This window comes from Mugil cephalus, chromosome 8 (genome assembly GCF_022458985.1).
Source record: "Mugil cephalus isolate CIBA_MC_2020 chromosome 8, CIBA_Mcephalus_1.1, whole genome shotgun sequence".
In the NCBI taxonomy this organism is placed as follows: domain Eukaryota; kingdom Metazoa; phylum Chordata; class Actinopteri; order Mugiliformes; family Mugilidae; genus Mugil; species Mugil cephalus.
In genome coordinates, this window is record NC_061777.1 from 23,246,145 (window position 1) to 23,273,125 (window position 26,981).

The 26,981-nt window shown below is 42.4% G+C and overlaps 1 protein-coding gene across 1 annotated transcript; it reads right to left on the reverse strand.

Annotated features, from left to right (window-relative positions):
* Positions 1-88: 88 nt before the first annotated feature.
* On the reverse strand, positions 89-25,039 carry gcn1 (GCN1 activator of EIF2AK4). Its single transcript, XM_047591578.1, has 57 exons — positions 24,986-25,039; positions 23,711-23,813; positions 23,548-23,611; positions 23,318-23,449; positions 21,680-21,788; positions 21,450-21,548; positions 20,498-20,632; positions 20,228-20,405; positions 20,064-20,138; positions 19,852-19,980; positions 19,718-19,768; positions 19,536-19,634; positions 19,222-19,395; positions 18,975-19,127; positions 18,784-18,876; positions 18,621-18,696; positions 18,299-18,458; positions 18,013-18,202; positions 17,787-17,911; positions 16,981-17,159; positions 16,790-16,883; positions 16,579-16,692; positions 16,302-16,500; positions 16,065-16,217; positions 14,855-15,036; positions 14,652-14,732; positions 14,121-14,264; positions 13,610-13,734; positions 13,219-13,408; positions 13,046-13,116; positions 12,755-12,920; positions 12,467-12,661; positions 12,110-12,356; positions 11,875-11,996; positions 11,599-11,713; positions 11,318-11,497; positions 10,651-10,871; positions 10,497-10,565; positions 10,283-10,421; positions 9,996-10,192; positions 8,682-8,824; positions 8,471-8,588; positions 8,146-8,361; positions 7,877-8,041; positions 7,520-7,681; positions 7,343-7,435; positions 7,112-7,255; positions 6,339-6,608; positions 6,126-6,239; positions 5,237-5,467; positions 4,931-5,124; positions 3,999-4,113; positions 3,549-3,645; positions 3,174-3,322; positions 2,495-2,605; positions 1,405-1,626; positions 89-698 (listed from the first exon to the last, which is right to left on the reverse strand). The coding sequence occupies exons 1-57, from the start codon at positions 25,001-25,003 to the stop codon at positions 573-575; spliced, it is 8,016 nt and encodes a 2,671-aa protein (XP_047447534.1). The 5' UTR covers positions 25,004-25,039; the 3' UTR covers positions 89-572.
* Positions 25,040-26,981: the final 1,942 nt, after the last annotated feature.

Below are 26,981 nucleotides of genomic sequence, written 5' to 3' on the forward strand. Positions count from 1 at the left end.
ATTTTATTAAGAGCCAAGTGAATTCTCTGTAAGGAGTGATGGAAAAAAGAAAAACCCCAAATAGTTTTCCAACATTTCGCACTACACATGAAATCATCAACTTTTTATTTTGCATTGCCTTTTTACAACCGTTTCGCTGACATAAGAACGATTTGTTGTCTTACAAGAGGTTGCTTTCCCCACAAAAGTCGAAATAAAACCAAAAGATAGGGGTGATTTCTTTACTGTGGCATCTTAAATGCTTGACATAGTTTCGGTAAAAATTAAGTAGCAAAACACTGAAATGTTATTTGGCATTTGTGTCTTCCTAATGTAATTCAGTACAGGAGAATAACCTGCACGTTGCAAGATAAAATAAAGAAGTTGGGCTTAAAGGCCGCTAAAATAATCATGGAACTAAAGTGAGAAAGAAAACAAAACAAAAAATAACTTGTTGGGGAAATCCAGTCTGCACATCTCAGCCTCAGCCCCACGAAGGCGAGGCACGTGTGCTGGAGATTTGTTTTAATACATTAGAAAAGCTTCTGTTGACTTTACTGGATGTCACTTTATTTTTTTTTAGTCCTGCTCCATCATGTTAGGATGGTGTCATCGATCTCTTCATTGGAGTCCGGCAGGCTGGCGATTTTCTTCAGAGACCGGCGGTGACACTCGGACAGTAGGTCATTACTTGCAGTGTCCAGAATGGCAGTAACACTCTGAAATGCAAAAATGAGGAAAAGGTTGTAAGTTATAGTCTTGCACAACTAATATATATATATATATATATATATATAATAAATGAAGATAATTGAATTTGTTTGGGTTTTTTTAGAAGACATTTAGACATTTCACCATCATCCAACGGGATTGTTCAGTTCTCAAAGACTAGCAGGGAGTCTAGGTTTGTGTGTAGGTCAATGTAATGAGGAATAAACAGACTACCCACACCTGAAGTTCAAGGAACACTCTTTTGAGGAGAACAATGTCCACATTTTAGAGAGAAGACAGATGGTTTGACAGAGGAGTAAAGTTTGTATAACTGGACCCCCCTCTTTGAACAGAGGTGGGAGAAAGAGATGCCATTTACCCGCCACAGAATTAACATATGTCCCCAAAGAGTTTCACCTCTGATCACACCAAGAGTCGGGAGTTTTTGTCCACCAGTGGCAATAACAGGAAACCAACCCACCAGTTCAGTCCTGGGTCATTAATAACTTGTGTGATGATCAGGTCAGCAACACCTACAGATGTTCCTAATAAACACCCAACCCACCCACCCGTTCACCAGTCATTTAAAACAGAACAAGCTACTTGGCTGTTGGTGAAAAGTCTACAAGACGACTCCAGTTGCCTTCACTTTATCTGTGTTTTTTAGATAAACCACGACGTAGATATCTACAAATCTTCACAAACATATCTGACCTGCATGGTTTCCTCTCCCTGGCGGAGTCTCAGCAGGTTCACAATCGTGTACTCGCTCTGGGCTCTGACGCTGGTGTTCTTGTCCTTGGTGTTGTCCAGCAGACTCTTTAGTACGGGCTTGATGAGGCCAGTCTCCATGGCGGGTATTGATGGGTCTTTGAAAATCCACCACAGGACCCGCTCTGACACCAGTCTGATGTCACTGGACTGATTCTGAAGACACTGCAGGACCACACAGACAGCACATGTCACAACATATCAATTTGTGTGGTTGTGTTTTCTCTGCCAACCTTTCTATTTGGAGTTTAGTTCCATGTCTCTTCAGTATTCAGAAAGCAGTGAATATTTTGAAGGAATTTAATATTGTTCTAGGTCCCCTTTTGCCACCAAAACATCTTAAACCCACCGAGGCATGGACTGCACTAGCGCTCTGAAGATGTGCTGTGGTATCTGGTACCAAGATGTTGGCATCAGATACTTTAAGTTCTGTAAGTTGGGGATGGATGAGACTTGTTTGTCCATGAGGAATCTTGAACTCAAGTCAACCCCTTGAACCCATCGTTGTGTCCCTGAACCATATTAGTGCATCCTGGTACCATGTGTTCCCTAGTAGAACGTCAATACTAACCAGGAAACTGAGGAAGAAATGTTTCATTCTCATTGAAGACCAAATCACTGATACACACGTTTAGTATTTTGTATCTGCAGAATGCTATAGAGGACTTGTAGACTTGTGAGCTTGTGGTTATAACATGGGAAGTGAGATACACAAAATGCTTGATGTTCAAGTGTTAACATTAGCTGTAAGTCATTTTAACAGTTTAGCAAGCTATCAACCTAATACAGGAAATGCAAATAGTGAAAGAATGAGTGTTAGACATGTAAGTGAAGGCAGCATTATGAGTTGGTGATAACTCTGGAGATGCATCTCTTCTCAGGCTACAAATAATTTGCACTAAGTCTGAATCAAACGGAAGCGAATAACTTGTTCAGTGACTTAATGGCACCTCGCTTCCTCACAAGTACAAATTTAGAAAAGGGAAGTTAATGGAATGTGATCATCAGTTGAATGAAATGGTTTCTCTTTTACCTTAACAAACTGCGTGATGAAGCGTTGGGAAACACCGCTGCCTCCCTCTGTTCGGAAATGATGTCTCATCAGGAATCCCATAGCCCTGATACCACTGGTTGCTATGGGAATCTGGAAGAAGAACAGACGGACAACACGTGGTGACCCAGATGTTACATACAGCTGAAGAAAACATACTACAAATATAGATTGTATTTTTTAATTATTTAGCTTAATCTTAGTAATAGTGATAACTTATAGTTTTCAGAACTTGTTTTAGGAAGCAGATTGATACACAATACACAAATAGATGGTCAGCTTATCTTAGTTTAGCATAATGACTGTAAATGAGGGCAGCCCTGTCAAAAGCCAAAAGGATTTCCCAACCAGCACTTAGCTGGTGTGGAAAAGGTTGGTTAGAAAGAAGAAAAAAAGGAAGTTACCAAACGAAACAAAACGCAAAAGTTCAAAGGGCTCCCTCTGCTACTTTTCTCTCTAATTGAGCATTCAAGTACACAGATATTTTCACACTGACATGATCATCTAGAACAAATAAATTGAACCGAACAATATTAATCAGGAGAGGCCAGTTCTTTAGGGCAGTTTTGTTACTTCATAGGGTCTTCTGCTGTCTATTCCTTTAAAGGTGGGCTTGTAATGTAGTCTAATGTATGTGTTTATGAACAAACGTTCCACTCACCCTGTCAGCAGTGGCGTTGGCCAGAATGGCCTCGGTCACAGTATCACAGTATTCCTTGGCACACAGCTTCTCAGGAGCACATTTAACAGCTATAGCCAGGGCCAAGCTACGACCATGACGCACCATCCAGTCCACACCAGACACGTCCGCTAAAGGAGGTACAAAATGTGTTATCTCGTGTGCTTCATATTCTGAGAAGTAGATAATGAGTAAAAAGAAGTGCATGCATTTAAATAAAGTAAAACTGTCTAAATGTTTACCGCTGGGTAAGAGTTATTCTAAAAAAAAGGAATTAGCGATGACATCAGCTATGACAAGTCGACATAATGCATTTATTTTTGGTGTGTTAAGACGACTTTTCATAAGAACACTGACCCAAGACATTCTGAAGTAACACACTCTTCAGCTCCTCCTCTGACAGGAAGGCACACAGCTCACCGACACAGCCGGCTGAGGCCATACGAGTTGCATCCTGCAGGCACACAAACAGAAGCACACGCCAATCAGACAGTCAGACAGACACAGGTTCTGCGTCATTTATTCTCAAACTGACATGGAGGCTTGAAAAACCACCTTCACAGAAAACCACATCCTCTCTGTCAGACTTCCGTTTTTCTACAGTGATCACAGAGGAAACTACAACCCAGTTGAACTGTGTGTGATATCTTGAAGTATATTATGCTTTATTTGAATCATGAACTGCTTAATGTCTTCAATAACTACTGCAGGAAAAGTGGTGGAAAGGTGAATACTTTGCCACAGATTTTAAAAAGAAGTCTTCTCAGCTCTAATTGAAGCTGCAAGGCATCTGCTCCTTTTACATACCTCATCATGTCCCAGCATGCCTAGTAATGTGGTGGTGATATTCTTGCGGATGGCTGGGTCCACCTTTGATCCAGCCCCCTGGATGACAAACCTTAAGGCCTGGAGCATTGTCTCCCTGAGAACACAAGTAATGAGGATGATGAATGATGTGAATGCCAAAACAGTAGCTTTTATATCTAAATTGGTTAAAATTGTGAACCAAACCACTAAAAAAAACAAATCCATAGTGATTGAAGCATTGTGCTTTTGGCATAAACACAAAGCCAATACAAAATGAAACCGTGACAGAAGGTATGTAATAAGTAGGACAGTCGCAAAAATATTTGTCAGTGCTCTCTGGTGGACATCTAATGAAGGAGTAAAGGAGAGGATTTACAGTATTTTATCTAAACTAGATAATAGATAATGCAAATTCTATGCAAAATGAAAAAGCCATGATAATATCAGTGTGAAATGCAGAGACTTTTTTTTTTATCTCTTGGAGTAGACATACACTCACTTCCCAGTTTATTAGCTACAGTTGCATAACAGTCTATAACTAAATCATGTTATAATGATCAGTTTACGCTGAATCAGTGAGGGGAAGGTGCTAATTAAACTGGATGATCATTTTGAAGGATGCAGTTAAGTGTTGTGGGACAAATTAAAGGATTATCTTACTAAAAGTGTTACTGTTACTTAGCCTAGCCCACTGACTACAAATATAATAGAACCATGTGCTGTTACAACGCAACAAAATTCATTGATTTCACACTATTTTAAGACTATGTTGTCAACTTTTGTGCCTATGTCCCCATTTTTAGAAAGAGCAGCTTTAGCTATTGATATCAGACTTCCAAAATAGACAACGCATGTTGAATAACATTTCCTTTCCTATTTGGGATGTATTTTGTAGCTGATTTAGTATCAAGTTTTATGGAATTGGTGCACACCTGACTCCAGAGTCCTCAGCGTTACGGATCGCTGCCAGTTGCTCAGTGAAGAGCGGGTCGACTTTGGCGTGGATTGAAACCAGTTGGCCCAGAGCCTCTGCAGCTCTCAACCTCACTGCACGGCTTGAATCCTGCAGCGCCTTCAGGAAGGTGGTCTGGAGCTGGGGCAGGAAGGGCTTGAGGGCAATGCCCACCTAGAGGAGAAGCCCAGTCGAGAAGTTTCAGTCAAACACTGTGACTAGGCCTTCTGTTTGTTAACCATGTTTTACGATTCAAGTGCTGAGTGACAGAGATGCAGCTACAGACCTTTGCCAGCAGCAGGGTGAGAGTCTCAAGCAAAGCAGTCTTCACTGTCCAGGCGAAGCGGTCTCCCAAGATTCGAATAAGGGGTCCGGTGATGTTGATGACCGAGGGCCGTAGCGCCTCAGGGGATGTGAGTTTGATGACCCCTCCTAATGCCTTAGCTGCCTCTTCTTTCTGCTCGGGGCTGCCAGTGAGGACGCCTTCCCTCAGGACCGGCAGGATACAGGTCACACCCTACACAAACAAAGAGAGGAAGAGAGATCAAAACACAAACTAATGAGGAGGACTCGGAGGAAAGCAGTAATTTCAATCATTGATTAATTGCGTGAGTGCAATGTGCCGTATTTAAAAAACAAAGCTAAAACGAAGACAACTGAACGTGTTGAGTTTTCCTGTTGACAATAGTTTTTATTCATCCATTTATACACCCATCCACAGAAACCAAGACTCTGACTCAATTTTGTTATATAAAAAGGACCTCAACATGTATTATTGATCATGGACTGATTGTTTGACAGTTGTGATATAAATACTTAATGCAGATTGGCAAATGATTAGCACTCAATGATAAGCTGTGAAAGCTTTGAAACTCAAAGCAACTAAATGTAGGCAGACAATAGAGAGGACCTTTGTCAGGGTGTTCTTTTTATAATGTTCATAATTATTTTGTTCTTCTTTCTAGGTATGATCTAAGACAGAAACATGAACGTCATGGTAGAACCGATGATGTAGAACACAGAAATAGAAAGGCCTCTCCATATGACTGGTCACAGTAAAAGAAAGGGAAGTTGTTCAGCAAAAAGAAGCAACAAGAAATATTGTGGAAGGTGGAAAAACTAGTGAAATCAACATGCAGTATAGGATGTTTAGTAACTTATTACAGCCTTCTTACCTTCTTGGGCAGACAGAAACCAGGTAGATGTTGACCCTTCACATCTGCAGCTGCTGATCTTATGTCTCGATGCAGATCATCGATGAGAGCAAGCTGGCTGCTCGTGTCCAATTTCTATGGAACGAATCAAAACATCATATTTTCACTTTGATTAAGAAACAAACTAAGAACTTGTCTTTTTTTCTTTTTCCACTCTTCTTAATGTCAACACACCTTGGTGATGGAGTTGATGGTGTCCCAGCTTTGAGACAAGACCTCTTGGTTGGAGTCATTAAGAAGGCGGATGAGCCCTGACAGTAGTGTGCGTGTGTGGGCACTATAGTCCAGGCGGGTGCGAGCAAAGTAGGCATTAAGGATTGTGACGGCGGCCTGTCTGGAGCCAGGGTCGGGTCCTCGAGTGGCTTCCAGCAGGTCCTCTATGATGATCCGCTGACCCACCTCATCTTCCACAGAGAGGATCACTGTTTGACAGCTGCACAATTCCTAAAAAAAAAATTATTATTTAGGGAGCTCATTATAAACAAATCCAAGACACCAACAACATCTACAAAGAGTTTAACGTGTTGATGTTTAAGTCTTCCTGGAAATTAATTATATTATGGTTTAGACCTTATTAGCTTTTGGCATTCAGTTGAAAAGGAACTTAAGACACCAGGGATTTTGTTTTCAGCAACGGGTATAATTAGTGTTGTTTGTGTATAGATAAAAATGAAAGAAAAAGATTCATATGATAGGAAAATAAAATAGGGCCTAAAATGGAGCCTTGAGGTACTCCACAGGAAAGGCAGAGGAGAGATCTGAAATAATTAATTGTGTTCTAGTTTGAAGACGTGAACAAAACATTTGTCAGCCTCAAACTCGATTATATGGTAGGATCTAAGACCAGGCAGAGATTTGCCACTGATCTGACGACAGATTTCTTTATGGGGACATGAAAAAAAAGACTCAAAAACAACTGAAGAAATAAGAGTCATTGGTGGTTTTACCTGGGCTTCGTCCTCTGTTCCTAGCTTTCCTTTAAGAGAGGAGAGAATGGCGGGCAGGATGACCCCTAGGTGGCGGGTCAGAGCATCTCCAGCCACAGCAGACAGGAAGGCCAACACCCGAGTGTTCACAGGAGGAGCCGTCAGCTGTTGCGACCACAGATGACATATGCTTAAGTTACACAGCTAGACACTAGAAAGGACCAAAAAAGGGAAAACGTGATGAATGTTTACCTTTGGAACCAAGTAAGGCAGCACAGAGCGACTCTTCACCGCCATGACTTGCTTCAGGCCATCCAAAGCAAACTCGGCTGTATCCTCATCATCCTGGGAAAGCACATTCATCGTGTTTAAAACTTTAGATGGGAAGGTTCTGGATTTTATACGACACTTGTGTCCTCATTCGCTCACCAACTGTTTGAGCAGTGTGGGCAGGATGTCATCCAGCGCCTGGTGACCGATGGTTGCATGCAGCTGCTCAAAGGTTTTAGCTGCAGCTTCTCGGACTTCCTCCAGGGGGTCGCACAGAGCTTTCCTCACTGTGGGGACCAGCGACTCAGAGAAGACAAGCACCTATAGTACAACAGGATCACATTAACAATACTTCAAATCTGTCCAAACTGTGAAAAAGTTTTCATATCAATTTACTAATATCCTTGATGTTTTGTAAATGCTGAGAATATCTTGTGATTTACATAAATTAACATATGAGTAGTTTTAAATACATGCGGTGCTGTGAGAATGTGTCAAACAGCCTGTACGACTCACCGCGTCTTTGCTGGTGGACTTCATGATCTCACTGAGGCCGATGCAGACACCCTGTCTCTCATCGCTCTTATCGGAGCGCAGGCCCTCCTCCAGGATGGGAATGATCTCCGGAAGAATCTTCTCTCCCAGCTTCCTCACCAGATCACCCAGTGTCCGAGCAGCGATCTAAAACCAAGTTGACAACAACGTCAGTAAAGGTGTGGGAACTTTAACCCAAAGGGAATACACAAACCAGGCCATGATGGTTACAAAGTGAAGAGGAGTAATACCGTTCTCTTGTCAGGGCAGGTAGAAGCCAGGAAGCCCAGGAGGAGAGTGAAGAGGGTTGGGAGAATCTCTCGCAGAGTTCGAGGGGTGTTGGACACCACAATCTTCCACACATGGAGGGAAGCCTGTCGGACCACCAGCTGTGTGTCTGAGCGGCCCATGTAGAGACCTGAGAGGACTCGGTTACGACGCTCCGCACCCAGAGCAGAAATGATAGCCTGGGAGAGAGAAGGTAAAGCAAAGCCATGATTAAACATGGGGGAACAAAAGATATAACATTAATTGGTGTCATTTGTACATGTTTAAAGAATAAAAATGACTTCATACTTTATTGGATGCAGCAGTTCCAAAGTTGTCATCCTCGGAGGCAGTCTCTGTGGTCATCTTTCCCGTTACTCCAGAGATATGGAAAAGCAGATCTCCAAGTAGCTGTACAGAGCTGAACCTATAAACCACACACAGCACAGATGCACAATTAGTGAACTAAAGAGTGGCATTTACTCAACTATTAACACATTTCTGTGCATCTAAATCTGACCTGATTCTCCACAGGTCATCAAACAGGCCTTGCTCCAGCTCAGGAAGCAGCAGTGCGATGGCGGTCTCGGCGTACATGCTGATGATGCGTTGGCCGGCTCGCAGTGCCGTGTCTCTTACATACTCATTCTCATCAGCCAGAGCCTGGTGGACAAGAGCGAGAGATGATACAGTGACATGTGATCGTCACAATGATGTAGAATAAGTATTAAACTGTCTAGTTTTCTCCCTGTCAATCTTTCAGATGATAATAGTCTCTTAGGCAATGCCCAGCAGTTCTGTCTACGCCCTAGTTCTTAACATCCGAGCTCACAGGATAAACTCCTTTTCTTCTGGTTAGGTGGTTTGGTAGGAGTTGAACCGACTAGTCGACTTTACTGATTTGCCATGATGCTTTAAGCAGGAAGTTGACTGGTCGTTGATTACGTGACAATAAAGCAGACGTCTCGGAGAAAAAAGGTGGAGGGGGGGCCAGTGGGTCATTGCAGCAAACTAACAGCGGATCATTAAGTTTGTGGAAATTCTTCACTAAAGATGAAGCTCATGTGGAAAATATGCTAAAGGATTCAGATATTTTTTTTATCCCAACTCTTACACCAGGCTGTACTATTCAGTGTTATATACATATCTGCAGAGCACATATTGATAAGCTCATGTGTTAATGTTCAGTCCTGATATGATCTGGGTTTTTTTTTTTTTTTTTTTTTTAGATGTGTCAAACTGACAGCGTTTATGGTGTTGATGTGGGGTATGGCCGACAGTACCTCATGTTCAAGCTTCAATGAAAAGAAAACCGTCTGCAGCTTCTTTTGTACAAGAACAATATATGTTCGGGTCAGCAATATAGATTCCCTTGTTGCAGCGCATTATTTTTTACTGTGTTGACGCCGACGCAACTTTGTTAGTGGACTTTAAAAAAAACCTGAAGTGGTTTAAACCCCTACAAAGCGCAATTTTAGAAACTATATATTCAGAATTTGAGACTGAAGGGAGCGTGTCCTTTTAGTAATACATTAAGATAAAACAATAGAACATGGGAAAAAGTCCAGGAATAATAGTTAATAAAATTACAATTAGCAAGTTTATACATATAGTGTTATTGATAAAATTATTTTCAGAATATCATTAATTTCCTTTTTTTTTTTGTCGTCTGCATTTGTCTGCATAGTTGATAGACAAGAAATAGACAATAAATAGACAAAAAAAAATCATCAATTTCCAGTTACCAAATATATCCTCAGAGGAAAGGTGAAAGGAAAATCAGTCGGGGCTAAATGGCAAAAAAAAGCACCAAAGCCTTGTGAGCAGTTAGTACCTTAAGAATGCAGGGGATGATGGGCCCGACGTAGGGAGTAAATTTATCTCCAAAGGTGAGTGGCAGATAGATGAACATCATGATGTAGCCGTCTCTGACATGGGAAGCGATGTCCACCTTGCTGGCTGTCTGCACTACATCTGGCATCAGCTTGTCCAGCTTCTCTACTCCCAGACCAGCCATCACCTCAGCTAGACCTGGAAATGACATCACATAAATTGTTCAGCGGCACAGGTTTTTAGAATGACATTAAACCCAAATCAGAAACACCGTTGAGAGGAACCGACCTTGTGCCGCTCCAGAGCGGTCGACAGAGCTCTGCTCAGAGGCCAAAGTCTCCATGAGCCACGGCAGCAGGTCATCAAAGCAGGATTCACCCATGCCCTTCACCATGGCACCCAGGGCTTTAGCTGAGACCGTGCGAACCTAAAGACAAAAAGAGGTTCAGCTACACACTTAGATCTCACGTATTATCACTGTGGCACTGCTGACTAAACACACCTCTGGCACAGGGTCCAACAGAGAGGCCTTCAGTCCAGGAATAACACTAGGCAGGTAGGGTGACAGGTCCTATGAGCAAGAAAATACACGACACAGTTAAAAAGATTAAAGTCTTTGGAATGGGCTGTTGTAGTATTTGGTTAGCTCTGTGTACCTTTTGGTCAGTAAGGGAATACATGTTGCCTATGATCTGAGCGGCCATCTTGCGCGTGTCAGTGGAGCGGTCCTGGAAGGCTCTCTGAACGATGGGCATGATGAGGGCCAGGGACGGGGCATCGATGAAGTGGACAAACTTTGTGTCCAGCAGCGTCTGCAGGCACGTCTGGGTCCTTTTAGATGGATCGGTGAGAGCGTCCAGCAGGATGGGAGTGATGGCTGGGAACAGGAAGGAAGGAAGTTGTTAAAATAGGGACAGGACGTCAAGGTCACACAAAAATTAACAATATTAACCTTTTTATCGCAAGCCTCCATAAAATTATGTTGCCAAACGTTCAGACATTTCTGAAAACGTGTCAAGAGGTAGTGACTGGATTATATTTTTCTTTGCTTAAAAAAAATGCAGATTTAATTCAGACAAAAATAACTTTGAATAAATACTGATATTTTTAAACACTATAACCCCGATTTAATAAGAGTAATTAGAGATCACTTAAAGATTCAGGTGTTTAAGATTACTTAAACACTTGAATCTTAATCCAGCAAAAGTTTGTTTTTCCATCTTTGTTTGTAGCTTTAATAGAGTCCAACAAACAAGGCAGCAAAACCAGACACATCATGTTTCTTATTATTGACAAAATTGCCATTGGAAGCGAGTCTCTTACCCAGGATTTCAGGATTACGGATAACTGAGCCGATCTGTCGGAGGGCTTGCTGCCCAGCCTTCTGCACCTTCACGTGGGAGTCAGTCAGCACCTCTGTCAGCTTGGGCACGATGCTGGGCAGGCAGGAGGACAACTGCTTGGGTGCACAGTAAGCCATGGCACCCAACAACTCTACCGAGCCTGGAATAAACAGAGCCATGTGTCACAAAGCGCCACTGTACGAATGGAAAGATCATACAGTAGAGCTGCAGGGCAACCCTGTGCTCAGAGCTGTTTCTCACCTGCTTTAGTTCTCCAGGACTCCTCCTCCAGGGCCACGAGTAGGGAAGGCAGGACCAGCTTCACTCCATGGGCACTCAGGTTCCTCATCACAGCCTTAGCACAGTCATCTGCAGCCTGGAATGAACGTAGAGTAAGTAAACAGGGAGGATACAACTAATAATATAAAGCAAGACATTTAGAAAGAAGATTCACGTTTATTTATTTTTTTAATTTGACCACCTATGAGAGGCACTAATGCAGATGTAGTGGACTTGGGATATGACCCGTCTGCTCACCTCTCTAACATACTGGTTTCCATCTCCAAAACAGAGCAGGAGGTGTGGCAGCACATGGACCACGTACGGCTCAAACAGTTTCCCCAACATGTTACATAGCATCTCGAATGCAAACAGGGCTCCTGCAAAAGACAAACTGCTGATCAGCTTCATTTCTGACACAAAAACACTTCCTGCTGCTGAAGTTTTGAGTGTCAGTATGCTTCTTGTATCATGTATCAGTACTTATACTGACCTTCCCTCCGCCTGAAGTTTTTCTTATCCTGGATGGCGTCCGTTAGTGTGGTCATGATCTCCTGCTGTTTGAGCGCCAGGATCCCGAGACCTTTGACCAGTCCAGCCAGTCCATACGCGGCTCCTTTCCTCTCAGCGTATTTGTCGCTCTCCAGCAGCAGCTGCAACAGGTTTCGTACGATCCCTGCAGCATCCTCTTTAATGGCAGGGACCAAAGGAGGTAAACAGCTGGCCACAGACTCCTGGACCTAGAGTGGAATAAACACACAAAGCTTTGGTTAACTATAACATTTCAGACTCTGGGACCCTGAAGAGTCACAGGGCGAGGATGTAGTCTGGAAGCAGGATGGTTGCTTACCTGCTGTGAAGGTGTAGAGAGTGCAGTGATAAGCTTGGCTACGATGGGTTTGACCTTGGGGTCACTCTTGTCCAGATGTTTGGCGAGCGAGCCCATTAGAATAACCACACTCTGACGGACAGAGTCATAGCTAGCATCTTGAGGGGCGTTCTTCAGAAACTCCTCAAACACTGGCAGCAGGGAGGTCACATTGTCCTGAGAAATAAAGCAGGTACCGAAGATAAGGCGCATCGTAAAACATGAATCACAGCTGACTGAAAAAAGAACGGGAATAGAAGTGAGAGGTACCTTTCCGTGAGTGTTGAGCGCTGAGAGTGCAGCGTCCAACATGCAGCGGCGGACCTCAGTGTGGCGATCATTCAGAGCATCGGGAACAAAGAAGAGGAAGAGAGGGGTGACCTGAGACTCATCCAGGTACTGTGACAGCTTGTTTAGAGATAGAGCGATGCCACACCTGATGAAGAAATGTGGGGGGAAAAAGGAGCAACATCAGGCACCAACATTTTATTTGCAAATACTATCCACATATATCTGAGCAGACATCAGTAATAACAGCTGAACTATGCTGGTTTCTTGTACCTGGCCTCCCACTTGTCGGGTGGAGCTTCAGAGATAACTCTGCCTAGAGCATCCAGCACAGGAGGTGGCCTCTGTAGAAGAGAAAAGACAAAAACAATATTCGGTCAATGAGAGAAAATGCATCCATGTGGGAATCTATGAAAAAAAGAAGTGGCCACGGCGCATGCCCTTACATAAAGTTTCTCGTGGTAGAGCCCAGTGAGCTGGCCGAGCACTGTAGCAGACTGGTCTGTGTACTGGGACACGGCGCTTGACAGAGCGTCGGCTGCAGCAGAACGGATGGCCTCCTCGTGGTGGGTGACGTCTCCAATCAGCAGTGAGCAGAGCTCAGGGACCAACTCCAGACCCAGAGACTCCCAGAGTCTGAGGAGGAAGGAGAAGCCAAGAAAATGATACAGTTAGAGAGTTTGCGACGCAGTTTACATAAGCATAAGTCATCTTTTAAATGACATAAATGTCAAAAAACATTGATTTTCCAACACACTTTTATTAAACAGTGTCTTTTGGTAGAAAGGGAGCACTCTGCTAGAGGAAGAAAGGAGTAAGAACCCCTATATTACATACTTTTCAGCCAAGGCTCTCCCCTCTTCCTCAACGTCAAACTTGGCAACCCAAAGCCTTCGCAGCAAACTCATCCCACTGGCCTCTGAGCTGTCTGTAGGCAGGGCAAACTCCATCTCCAACAGCCCCTGAGCACAAGCAACATCAGGTCATTATGCATGCACAAAGCAGCTGATGTAGTTACACATGAATTACATCATTTGTCTGAGGTTTCCAGACAAATGTGTTAAAAGCAGCTCTTCCATCATGACATCGCTTCCTTCAAATGGTGTCGTTATACAGTTTAGTTGTATAATTTTCTTAGTAGCTTCATAAAATGTACGAGTACAAACCGCATTGGTCGCTTTAAAACCCCAACAATCACCAGCGGTTATTCTCATGACTTCCGTCCTATGTTACCATTTGAATACCGAGTATTTTGTGCACATGACTTCCCATGACAAGGTTCTGAGCTCCATTCAAAGGCGGCATTAAAACTGGTTTCTGAGTTTGTTAAATTTGTCTTTCAGCTCACCCTAAGGGCCGCATCGCGGACAGAGAAGCAGGGTGAAAGCAGGGCGCTGAGCAGGACGTCTATCTCAGCCTGCTCTGCCACAGTGCAGCCTTCATCTCCTCCAGCACTGGCGCACAAAGCTGTCAGGCACTGAGACGCCAAAACCTGAAACACACAGTGTGAAAAGTCTCACATCACAGGGCTAAGCAGCAACACTGCCAACCATGTTGCTATATTAGGACACAAAAAATGAATAAATAAAAACAAAGGAATACTGAAAATCCACTAATACCACAGTGAAAATGAGAACGGTGGATGTACTTGATGGAGTCACAGGAGGGCAACAAAAATAATATATGTAAATAAGAAAATATGTATAAAATATAAAGCTAAATAACTAAAAGAATACATAAAAATCTATCTACTTATTGCCTTTTCATTTTCTTTGTTTTCCCTTTCCCAATCAATTCTACAAAAGCAGGGTTTGTGTGTGTAGGAATGGACGACTCAGTTTATCTGAGGAGACCCAACCGAGGTAACGCTCTAATTCACCTGAAGTCTGGGAGTGGCTGTGGAAATAACTCTGGTCAGAAGCACCAGCATATTGACACGTGGAAGCAGTTCTGGGCCGTTCTAAGACAAGAAAAAAAGAACAAATATTAAAAGAAATAAGCTTTTGTACACAAAGGAAGAACTGTGTAAATTAAATCTTTGTGTGCAGGTTGCAGACAGAACATTCAAATGTTTGTCTCTACCTCGTCTATAACAATGTCATCACAGTTTGTGCTGGCCCGAAGCTGCGAGTGTTCGTTGATGACTTGCAGCGCTCTGATCATCAGGTTCTCGGTCTCTTCAGTGCTGCCTGAAAGATCCCTCAGTGTTGCGTTGAGGAGAGGGAAGCAGAAAGAAAAGGCCGGAGCCGAGAGTGGAGACACATCTGTGGAAAAAATAAAAAGCAAGCACAGAGACAGATGTCAGAAGCTCATCGTTGTCAGAGCCTCTTATACCTGAAGGTTTTATTTGAAATATTGGCATTGTGGATGTAGTTTGTGTTATTACATGATGTCTATTAGAAGTTTGTGCAAGTTAGTGCATAACAAGATAATGCATCAATCGCATGTTTACAGTGCATACTATTTGAGTTAAAGTCACAAAACGTAATGTAAGTCTTATGGTCAGGGGGAAGTTTCATGGTCATATTGTTTTAAAAATTCAACCTTTAGCAGGTTTTGATAAAAATGGATAGAATTAATTACTGTGCATGAAGACCAATTCCCCCAACCTTGAGTCAGAAACCTCCACTTCACCAGCACTTAAATACATCAAACCTTCCAGCTTTATTCCTATCCGCTGTCTAGGGGAGTTATACAAAGGTTGTTTTTTCACGACCCCATTCATTTACAGCTTATTTCTCCTGGGTTCCTTTGGCTATTGACAGTATTTTTTTTATTTGTATCCTCTGTAATAACCTTTCACTCTTATAACCTGGCTTTATCCAGTTTTTAGATTTCTTGTTTCAGACCTACTATTAACCTATTAATTCCTCATATGCATATTTAAACGTACAATTTTAATTAAAACATTATTATTATATTTATACAAGTATCAACTGGGGATGTTTTATGAGGATAACTATGTATTGTCTTCATTTTTTGACTTATGAGGTAGTGAGGTTGGACAGATCACAGCAGCTTCCAAATAAGTGTGTTGTTTCACTTTTTGTGATGAACCCTCATTATACATTCATACAAAGATTATGCCCCTAACCTAATCAGTGTGCTGAAATGTATTGTTTTAATTTCATTCCTCATGTGACTGACTACCAGGCAAAACTATAATAAGTGAGAATTCCCAGTCTGAACACATATACAAAACACAATATGAAGTAAGCGTGGCTGTACAGTATCTTGTGGCTACTTTTTCAGCTGTACAAAGCTGTGCAAAGCCATTGTGAACTGTGCTCACCGCCTGTCTTGCCGTCTCTCTGGGGGACAGTGTGGTTATGCAGTAGCTGTACAGTGCGGTGCGTTGCTGTGTCCAGGTCCTCTTGTTCCCAGGCCTGGTCCAGATCACACTCAGGTTTGAGCAGTCGTAAAGTCACATGACCCACAAGTACAGCTGTAAAGAGACAAAGGGATAATGGAGTAAGAAGCCAGGAGTATAGCTCAGTTTATCAATACGCTACCAAGATAGAACATGTACCCAGATGATGAAGGTGTTTGGGCATGAGGCACACCCCGGTGTCCAAGAACACCTGCTGGATGCGTGGGGCAGCCAGAGGGGAGTTGAGCAGGGGTATTAGACCCTGGAGGACAGAGGGGAGCTCCCTGGTGAGCTCAGCTGGTCTCTCTTTTAGAACGGCTTCGACCAGACCCACCAAACTCTGAAGCTCCGCGTCCAGCTGAAGCAAAACAAGGAAGAGTTAAAAAAACAGGCCCCAAACACTCAAAGAACTGATTTTGTGGACTTGGTCTCTTACCCCTTGAAGCTTTTTGCGAATCGCAGACTCCTTTTCCAGCTGCAGCTGCATCATTTCCTTCTGTTTGCTGGTTAGCTGCACCTCATCTTTGATGCCTTTTTTCTTCTTCATCTCCTACAAGATCAAATAAAACAGAAAAAAAAAAAAAAATGTTTCCAGACTTTAACACAATTACTGCTGCATAACAACTGCATGGATGAGTTCACTCTACCTCTTGTAACTCCAGTTCTATGATCTGTTCCTTGTAGGAGTAGGCCTTGTTCTCCCTCTTCATGTTTACTTTCTTGGTGTTTTCCTTCTGGGCACTGCAGCGATTTTACAAATGGAAGACATTATCAAATAAATCGCAAAGTTCAGGAAATGACTGCTTAATTCTAAACATCCACAGTGGCTGCATGTTACCTCTGGATGATGGTATTGTCATACAGTTCTCCCTCGGGCGTCAGCATGATGGCGTACTCCTCCCTGGTGACCAGAAGCAGAGCGGGTTGGGAGAGCCCCTCTGTGACGTGACTGATGATACGTGGCAACAGCTTGTTGGGGGAGATTGCAGACAAGGCTCCCACTGCGTTTTTCACGGCCTGAGGAGAAACAAGTGACCAACAAACATTCAACGCCCTGAAGTAGATCAAGTTTGAAGAAAACAAGCAGCCAAGACACTCGGTACGACATTTTAGTGTGATTACTGCATTTTATTACCACGCAGACACATGAAATAACATTTCTCTGAGCCTGTTGCATTTGTTTCATTGTCATCTTTAACCAGCCTTTACATTATGATCACCTGCCTAATATTCCTGTTTATAACTAAAACAGCCCTGACTCATCGAGGCACTGACTTCACTAGATATCTGAAGGTGTGCTGTGGTATCTGGCTGCAGATCCTTTAAGTCCTGCAAGTTGAAAGGTGGAGCTGTAGAGATGTTTGTCCAGCACATCACACAGATCGACTGGTTTGTGTGTTCTATCAGAACTTTTTCAGCATTTGATCTACAGTAGCTCGTGTGTTTATCAGACACATAGGCCAGTCTTTACTTCCTCCATGCATCAATGAACTATTGTTTGAACTACTGATTGATTGATTATTGGTTCTCCTTTGATCACTTATAAAAGTAGATATATCAGCCAAGTTTTTACGTCTCAGCAAAGTACCTTTCTGTAAATGAAACAGCAAATCCAAAACAGGGAGCTGTGTGTTATGTCCATACCTGGTTGTCGGCATTGACCTCCAGCAGATGTGGCAGGATAGCCTCCAGATTCTTCTCTATGAATTCTTCTGCCTTTAAGTTCATGGAGGAGAGCAGAACAGGCCAGAGACCAGAGCGAGCTTCAACTGGGGAAAAGAAATAATGAACAGAACAAGTGAGATTTCAAAATGGGAGCAACTCCCATATACCACTCCAACAAAACGAAAAACCATATTTCTGTTGTTACCTATGGATGGATGATGAGTGACTATGAGGATTTCCATGGCCAAATTCTCCGCTTCCGCTGGGTCGCCCCATTGGCTCGCTGCGGAGCAAATGACACACAGCGCATCCAGCAGGACACGAGGGGGAATGTAGCTGCGACCCAGCTCAGTCAGCTCTCCAGTCTCTGACACCAAGACGTCCTGGGGTAAAACCTGAACAGTAAGAACAAAAAACACAAGCAACTTTACCAAACACAGTAAAGAACAAATATTTTTTTTTTTTTTCAGCAGCCTACACGGAATAATCACTTTGTGTTTGTTGATGACCACTCTGAGTTCTCCCAGAAGTCCATGGGCAAGGTTGGATCCGCCCAGAGAGGACAGCAGCTTCCTGATGGTCTGTTGAGCCCTCTTCCTCACACGCCAGCTCCGTGACAACAGAACTGTGACGGTGGCATGATGATACATCCTGCAGAGCGGAGCAGTCACACATGGAAGGAAATGTTATTAGGTGTGCACTATGAGTAAACCGTGTCTACGTTTCCTGCACAGAAAGGACAGTAGATTATGCTCAAGAAATGTCCCCACAAAACAAACAATGGTTTCCATGTGAACAGAAAGAAGTACTCACTGGGACTTGCTGGTGTTGAGCCTGTGTGCATGGTCCAAAAACAGCCTTTCACAGAGCAGCAGCACTGTGAGCAGAGCTAGAGACGGAAAACATTTTATGTCTTGACGTTTTAAACTTCACATTAATTAAAGCTGGTAAAGTTCTGTGTTTAAAATAGCCTTACTCTCTTCACTGGCCTGGGAGAGGAACTTCTCTGTGGTGAACAGTTGCTTCTTCTCATCCAACACCAAGTTCCAAAAACTGGTGAATTTGGATTCTAAAGAAGCAAGAACACAAAAAAAAATTAATTTACTTTTTTTTTCATGTACAGCAACAGTTAATTAGTAAAAGGAGTGAGAAGAAGTAACTGTTCACCTGCTTGTGATTCCAGCATAGCCAGGCGACTCAAAAGAACAGAAGCTGCCACCCCTTCCGCGAGCAGAGCATGCTGGGAGTTTTGTGCTGCAGCCTTCTCAACTGTTTGGAGGAGCAGGGGGATGAGGTCTGCGGCTTGGGCCAGATTGTCACCTAAACACCAGGGCAAACAAACACGATCAAACGTCTGACCTCTGTTAAAGGAGATGAACAGAACAAGCTGCATAACGTCGCCTGTTAAACCGACCTTTGAAGGCCCCCAGCGTGGCCTGAAGGTAGGCGTGTCGAACCAGTGAGGTGGAGGTCTTGAGGGTGAAAGCTTTCTTAAACCAATCCAGCAGAGCAGCGGGAACTTCCACTGTGAGGCGACTGCTCCACTGAGAGAGCACAGACACTGCGTGCACCAAGGTGCCCTCGTGAACTGGACAAAATAAAAATAAAACAAACAGGAGGCTGAAAAACTGCACTGTGACCAATCAAAGAGCAGTAAGGCAGCGCTCTGGCATCATGAGTTTATAAAGACAATAGAGGATTCTGAGAAGAGGGAGAGGAAGACGATACCTTCTTGTTGTAAATAGGGGATGAACATCACAGTTACTGCAGAGCTGAGAGTCTGGCTGGAGGTTCCTGACACAGCATGGTGGCTGCAGCTGGCAATTCCTACAACAACAAGATGAAAACATTGCAGAGAAAATTGATGGCTAATACTTCCAGTACTATTCGGTGTTTGAAAGGCCTCTTACCTGACAACACACTCATCTTTTGGGCAACAACTGTGAGCTTTCCCTCAGACCCTGAAAACAAAAGATTTATGCTTCAAGTGAGCAAAACCAAACAGGACAAGATTCGAGTCAAATGGGAAAAATATTAAGTTCACCTCCGAGGATCTTGAAGAGGTGTGTGACGATGTCCTGCACAGCAGTGGGGTCGCTGCACTGATGGGCCAAGTTCTGCATGGCCTGGACCGCTTCCTCCATCAGTTGGGCATTATTGGCTTTTAGCTGGCCTGAAACACGATCATCATAAACATCAATACACTCAATGAAGTATCAGTTAGAGCATCAGTTAGAGCATCAGTTAATGCCTTACTTGCTATGGCCTTTCCAATATCCATGGCGTACTGACTGAGATCGAGAGTTACAGTGGACAGAAGGCAGGAAATGGCTGGAAGAGATGAACAGTATTTTAATTGACTGTATGAGATTGAAACAGAAAAGTATCAAACACGATCAGATGAGAGGAAAGCTTCTAACTCTGCATGGCGTTCTCTGGGCTGCGGAGCATCGTCTTCTGCATGGAAGGCAGCAGCAGCTCCTTGAACTCGGAGTGCGACACATGACGCAACAAGGAGCCGCTTTTGTCCAAAATGTGCTGCTGCGGTTTTGTCTTGCTCATGAGGACCGACTTTATGTAGAGGTCCAACATGGCACTCTGAAAAACAGCAAACACACGGTTGTGCACTCTTTAAAAGTCCACAAATGCAAAACTAAATACTTTCATTGATCAATGGGGAAAAAAATCACCTTGTGTTTCTCTATTGTAGCTTTGTCTTTCTGAGCAGCACAGAAGTCTAGACACACTCCAAGCATAGCCAGAGTTGTAGGACTCTGGTCCAGAGACAACAGAGTGCTGATGTAATGATCAACCAGTCCAGGGTTCTGGTAACAACAAACAAAATGACAGAACGTGTTGAGCATTCTTGTGTGTATTACAGCTTCTATCTTGTTATTACATTATTTACATCTTCTCTGTACATATTTTCCTTTCTTTTTTTCCTTTAAGCCGAAGGTCTTTTCGCAAAAGACTCTTGATTCTTGTGACCTTTATCTAGACAGTAAGAAAGGGTCAGTTATCTGTAACCATGGGAAATAAAATTAGCAGAATAACTGCTGCTATACAGCTATAGGATAGTGAAGGACTGTGCTAATAGATCAATTTACGAGGTCATAAGAAAAAGTTTATCTTTACCTATTCCTTCATGCTGTAAGATGATCTATTGTATTTGTTAACAGGATATCGGCCAGCTTATCGGAAATTAGTTTAAAAAATATGTGAAATAAAACTCTGCAAAAGGCAACACTGTTCATAAAAACACAAAGAATGGGGATGCGGTTTAAAAATCACCCCATGTGTCTGTGTTTTCACGGGATAAGCAAATTCTGAATGTCTGGTGTAAATGTTGCACCTTTGAAACTTATCTGACAGCTTTAGTTACTTTCAAGTAACTAATAATATGTTCTTCTTCTGAAGGTTTTGAGCTTGATTCTCAGAGAATAGGTGCCCATGCTGTGTAGTGATATCCTCCTGAATGTAGCCCCCAACCAACTATCCAGACTTTCATTTATAACCGTCAAAACGGCCGTCATAATTCTCAAGCAAAAGGAGGCAGAGGAAATGCAAAGGAAACGTAACTCCTTAAGTAGTACTAGTCCCATGCAAATAGGGCATAATGCTGCCTGTGTGTTTCATACTCACTTTCCTCCAGAGGTGACTGAGATTCTTAAGGCTTGATTTCTTAGCCATGGTCTTGGCTCCGCCCACCACCTCAGCAACTAAAAGGCTCTGAACCTCCACCTGAGAAAGGAAAACATAAAACTGTGATCCGGGTCAAATGACTGACCTGTGAGGTCTATTCGATATTTGAGCTTGTAACCAACTCCCAAGTCCGACTATACACCAACCACCAACAGTTTTTAATCACTGACCATTTTCTTCCAGGTGGCTCCTTCCCTTTTCTCTGGGGCAGAAAACATGGTGGGGACTAAAAGACAGGTCCAAGATAAGCCGATGAAGGCTGCAGAGCCAGAGCTTTTACTGTAAATATAATAAAGCAAGCATTAGAACACGGATATTACCCAGTCTAAGACACACTCATTTATTTACACATTGCATTTAATATTTCACTTTTATTGGAGTACAAACACAGTTACCCATATCATCATTTAATGGTTTTTATTCTATAAAGTGACAGTACTCAAATTAGGGCTGGGCGGTATAACCAAAAATCCATATCACGGTTTTTTTCAAAATTCTGACCGTATCACGGTATTTTTTTCCATGCATAATTACATGTTCACAAAGTGTTCTGAAATTCAATCTGGGAACATTTACAGCTCGGGGTTTTAAAAAAAAAAAAAAAAAAAAAAAAAAAAAAAAGAAGAAGAAAGAATTAAATCTTATCACGATGAAATGAAGAAACAGGGACGATTAAGGTTTCATTTATTTTCACGCATTTACGCACTTTTCCTTCCTTTGACGATTTGTATAAGGCGTAGTTATTTTACCTTGCAACGACAAATACTATTTTCCAATTGGCTCATTGGTCGCTGCTATTTTCTGATTGGTCGATGATTAAGCAGCGCAGCCTGCCTTCGCCTCCTCTTTTCATATATTACTGATCTATTTTAAAGTCTACGTTCAGCGACTTTTAAAGACGGTTTTGTCTGTAATGTCAAATAGCAGCGCGACGCGCTACCGTAATAACGGTTGTTGTAGTCTGTGCGCAAAACTTTTTTTCTCATTCATAAAACACAAAATCGTGGACATATTCGGGGATGAGGGACGGGTAATTCAAAATGGGGGCTCTCCCCAGAAATCGGAGACGTCTGGTCATCGTAAACACCCACACACCTGGCATAGCACCTTTTTTGTTTTGTTTCATGGAACAAGTTCTTCCGTGTTTTCATGGAGCTCGTTCTGCTGCAAAGTTTCTATTTTTGCCATACCTCACAGTGACGCAGTCGCACCCAGACGACAACCTCCGGCTCTGAGGGATGAAGCCCATGCGTAAGTGCAAAAAAACGTTCGACACTACGTCCATATTTGGAGTATCCGGTTGTGGGCGGAGTAAAGCTCATCCAACATGGCAACGGTGGGCTCCGCTCACTTTGGGCTTCATTTCCAAAGTTCAGTATCCATTGGGTGACGTCACAGTAGGTTTGTCCATAGTATACCTACAGTCAAAGGTCGCACCATGTCTTGGAAGAGCTACAATGAAAATAGTCCGACCTGAAACAGTGCCTCGAGGCACAGAGTTCCGAACGCTGTGTAATCAAACACACCGGTATATTTAGACTTCATATCATAACGGAAAAAAATACCAGTGTTGGGTATGAACAGGTATATCGCCCAGCCCTAACTCAAATAAATAAATTACAGACACTACATGATATAATTTAAGTGTAACCTGCCTGTTAAACACAGTATATTCCTGGCAGTGCTATGTAGACATTTTGATCAATTATGGTGCATCTGGTGCATTAGAATTCTTTAAACGCACGCAGGAATTCATTAAATGCTACAGCTGCAGACATTCTAGATATAAACCTGCAGCATTCAGGTACCTGGGCTCTCCATTTTTGCTGGTGACTCCACAGTTCATCAGGGAGTGGAGGAGGCTGGTTACCAGGATATTAGGCTGACTGTCAGCCAGTTGGGCAATGGCCGAGAGCAACTCTCTGCGCGATGCAGCATCCCTGAGAAGCATGGACATTGACATAAACACAAAAAATAAACAAAACAAGAATGCGTAGGATTACTCCCTTGTGTTTTTTAAGGTGCACTATAAACCTACCGATATCTGTGTGGGGTGAGGCAGAAGAGTTTGCATAGTCCTTTGATGGCAGGCTCTGGTAACTCTAAAAGAGACCATTTAGACAGTCATTATTGTTATTTGAAACTCACTGTAAACCAACAAACTGCAGTTTAGAAAAATAAGTAACAAAATAGTTCCCCACCTTTGCCCTTAATGCACTGCCTCAGGTCTCTAAATATCTCCTTCCGCTCTTTCACGCTTGCTGTAGTAACACTCACAGCAAATTTTTTGAGCGTGTCTGAAACCTGTAGTGAGAGTCACATTTAGAACGGAAGAGGTCTAATCACTCCAGTTGAGTAAATCAGAGCAGACAGGGAAACAAGTTTTATTGACACATTTGAGAGATTGGTGACTTTTGCTGATTTTCTGCTATGGTCTGTTAATGATCCAGTACTCTAAAGACCCATTCATGACCAGTAACTATGGAGTAAAAGAAGTAATCTATGTAAAATTGGAGAAGTCCTGTCTCAACACGAGATGTGGACGGAGACACCACCTATCAGTCGGATAACTGTCCTTACAGTCCTAATAAAAACTTCTCTAGTCTTCATTCGTCAGACAGTGAAAATTCAGCCAGCAAAGTTCAATTTTCTATATACCATGAAGGCTACAAAGGCCAACCAATTATGAATGTAAACTTATTAAAAAAAGGCTCATTGATACATTCGAATGCTTGCAATTTTTCTTCATCAACAGTGAATGAATGTCTGTTTAACAGAAAAGTCGACGAGTTATCGCAGCTCTAGCAGTCAATCGTATTCAAGACCTTAATGTTGGAACAGGACTGTAATCCTTAGAGATGTATTACATTTAAAATGTTCTTTATGGATTCAAGCCTCTCTCTAGAAATATATTGAAAATGGCATAATGAAACCAACCAAATAATGAAGGCATTGGTTTTGTTTCACATGAACTGACAGAGTAATCGGTACTGGCCGTACTATCAGTGTGACTACACTTAATGTGCCGTGTACCTCATGCACTCACAACATATCAGTTAGCTCATTACATGGGGAGGGCGGGGCTTAGTTCAATCACACAGCATGATCATTTGCGTGACTGAAATGAATCCAGACCAACCCATGTTAATGGCAACACTTAAAAGTCCCCGAAGAACTATGAAGAAGAGTCTTCACATAAAACAGCAGCTGTCTTATCTCTGTGTACAGAGACACGTCCTGTGTTCGTATGGACAGGTTGTCGTTAGCTTCAGCAGCTGAGTCTCGTGAAGTCATACTGAGGCTACGTAGCACTAGCTACCAGCTTGCTAGTTAGCTCCTATAGTTTTCTGTCCCGGTATCTCGATGGATGTTAAAAATATGTTCGGCGCCCGTGATACGACGCCTTTACTGTCTATGGTATATGATTGTCCTTCTGAAATTAGATAGCGCACGGTTACAAATCCTGCCACACAAACCTGCGTGTCCGCCGCCATCTTGCCGGTCTTGATGCAGGAAGGACTTAGTGATTTCACGTCCGGGTTACAACACTTACGTCACCCCTCCCCCTTTGGTATTCATTTTCTTCTATTGGGGGTTTTTCTCCCCACACATCTCATTATTTTACTTTATAAATTTCATAGACATAAAGCAAGATCATCTCAAATCTTAATTTGTTCATGACAAAATTTAATGCTCGCTGAAACTGAGCATGACGCAATCTGTTATAACGAAACTTTCTGCTGCTATTAATGACTGTCTTTTGTCAGTATGTGTCATGTCTCTGTAGACAATGTGAACTCTTCATCTTGTTTAATTGCTTATTTTCAAACAATGTCCTCATTTGCTGTGCACTTTAGTTATTGTTTATTTTGGTGTTAGAATAATGTCTGTTTTTAACTGTAGTGCCTGTGCACATTACCTCTTCACTGCGGGACAGTAAGAAACGTTTTTTCGATTGCTTTTTATGTCTGGTACATATGAAGAACTTGACAAAAAAGCTGACTTTGACTTTTTAAAGAAGAATTTTTCACAGCCACTAGATAGCGTGTCATTGGTAAAGTACCTTGTTACAGGGTTTCTTATTGAATATGACTGAACGCTGTGAGCACTGGAATTTTCTTTTCTTTTTCTTTGGCTAATGTCTGGGGGCTTTGGGTCCTATGGGTTACAGGAAGAGGCCTCTGTGATACTTGATCAGTTTGGGATCTAGTGAATGTGGAGGTCAGGTCAACACCTTGTGCTCTTCTTCATGTTCAGTTATATGAAACACCAACAGCTTAATTTGTCTCCTCGATTCAGAAACGTTTTTAATTAAGGGGAGGAGCTCCAAAATATCCTGCGATTTTTTTCAATGCCTATGGTAGTGGCATGGACTCCTCCACCTGCCCGGTCCCCGCCGTGTTGTCCGTACAGTTGGGAGCTGTGATGGCGTTTCCTCACTAGGTCAACCATGTTCAGCCATGTTACTAATTTTATTATCTAATTGTATCATTGTGCTCCTGTGTGTGCAATTCATTTGTATGAAAAGTGCTATAAAGTTTGATTTGATTTGAAATGTATGTATCTATGATGTTTGTTTATCTTGTTTATCCTGCTGTTCTCTTCTCTCTCTTCTGTTTCTACCCGGCTGGCCTTAGTCAGGTGGGTCCTTCCTTATGAGCCCGGGTCCTGGGAGTTTTTCCTTGCCACCATCGCCTTCAGGCTTGCTCTGGAGGTTTCAGGTGAGTTTTTGTAAAGCATCTTGAGACAATTTGTATTGTTATTGACACTATAATATTCAAATATATTTTTTTTTCTTTCATAAAGAATGTATTTAATTACAATGCTCAATAACTTATTTTTGAACCTTCCTTAAAGAGAAGTAATTTCTGACTACAATAAAACAGTTCTTCAAGTCCACACAATATAAACAACAAATTCCTCATATGTGCGAACATACAAAGAGAATCGATCAAATATATGAATTCAGATGGGAAACGACTTTGAAATAATCATTTTACTGATCCTTTTACATTTTGTACCACAAACAAAGTTGCATAAATGAGAATAATTAGTTTTTGTTTCACATTTTGAGTTACCATCACAAATACAAAGGTAGAATACATACTTTAGTCCTGGTCTACACATTAACCAATCTAAGACAATTTGTTTTCACAATTTAGCCTTTGACAAGATAGGCTAGAGTTCAGAGTTGCTTGCAGAGATGAAAGCTGCAATATGTGTTACAAAAACAATACTTTCTACTGTGCCTTGTGAAAATCCTGAAAGAAATGCCTTCTTACAAGTCATTATGCCATCAAACGGACTATGTAAATTAAATAAATTCTATTTTATTCCAGGAAAACTGTCAGTGATGTTATCCAGGGACAGAGGGATGATGTTGCCTATAAGGAACCGGCATATTGTTGTTGCCAGCATATATCTGACGCACACTTTTGACTCAACCACTTTTGAAATAACCAATCCAAAGCA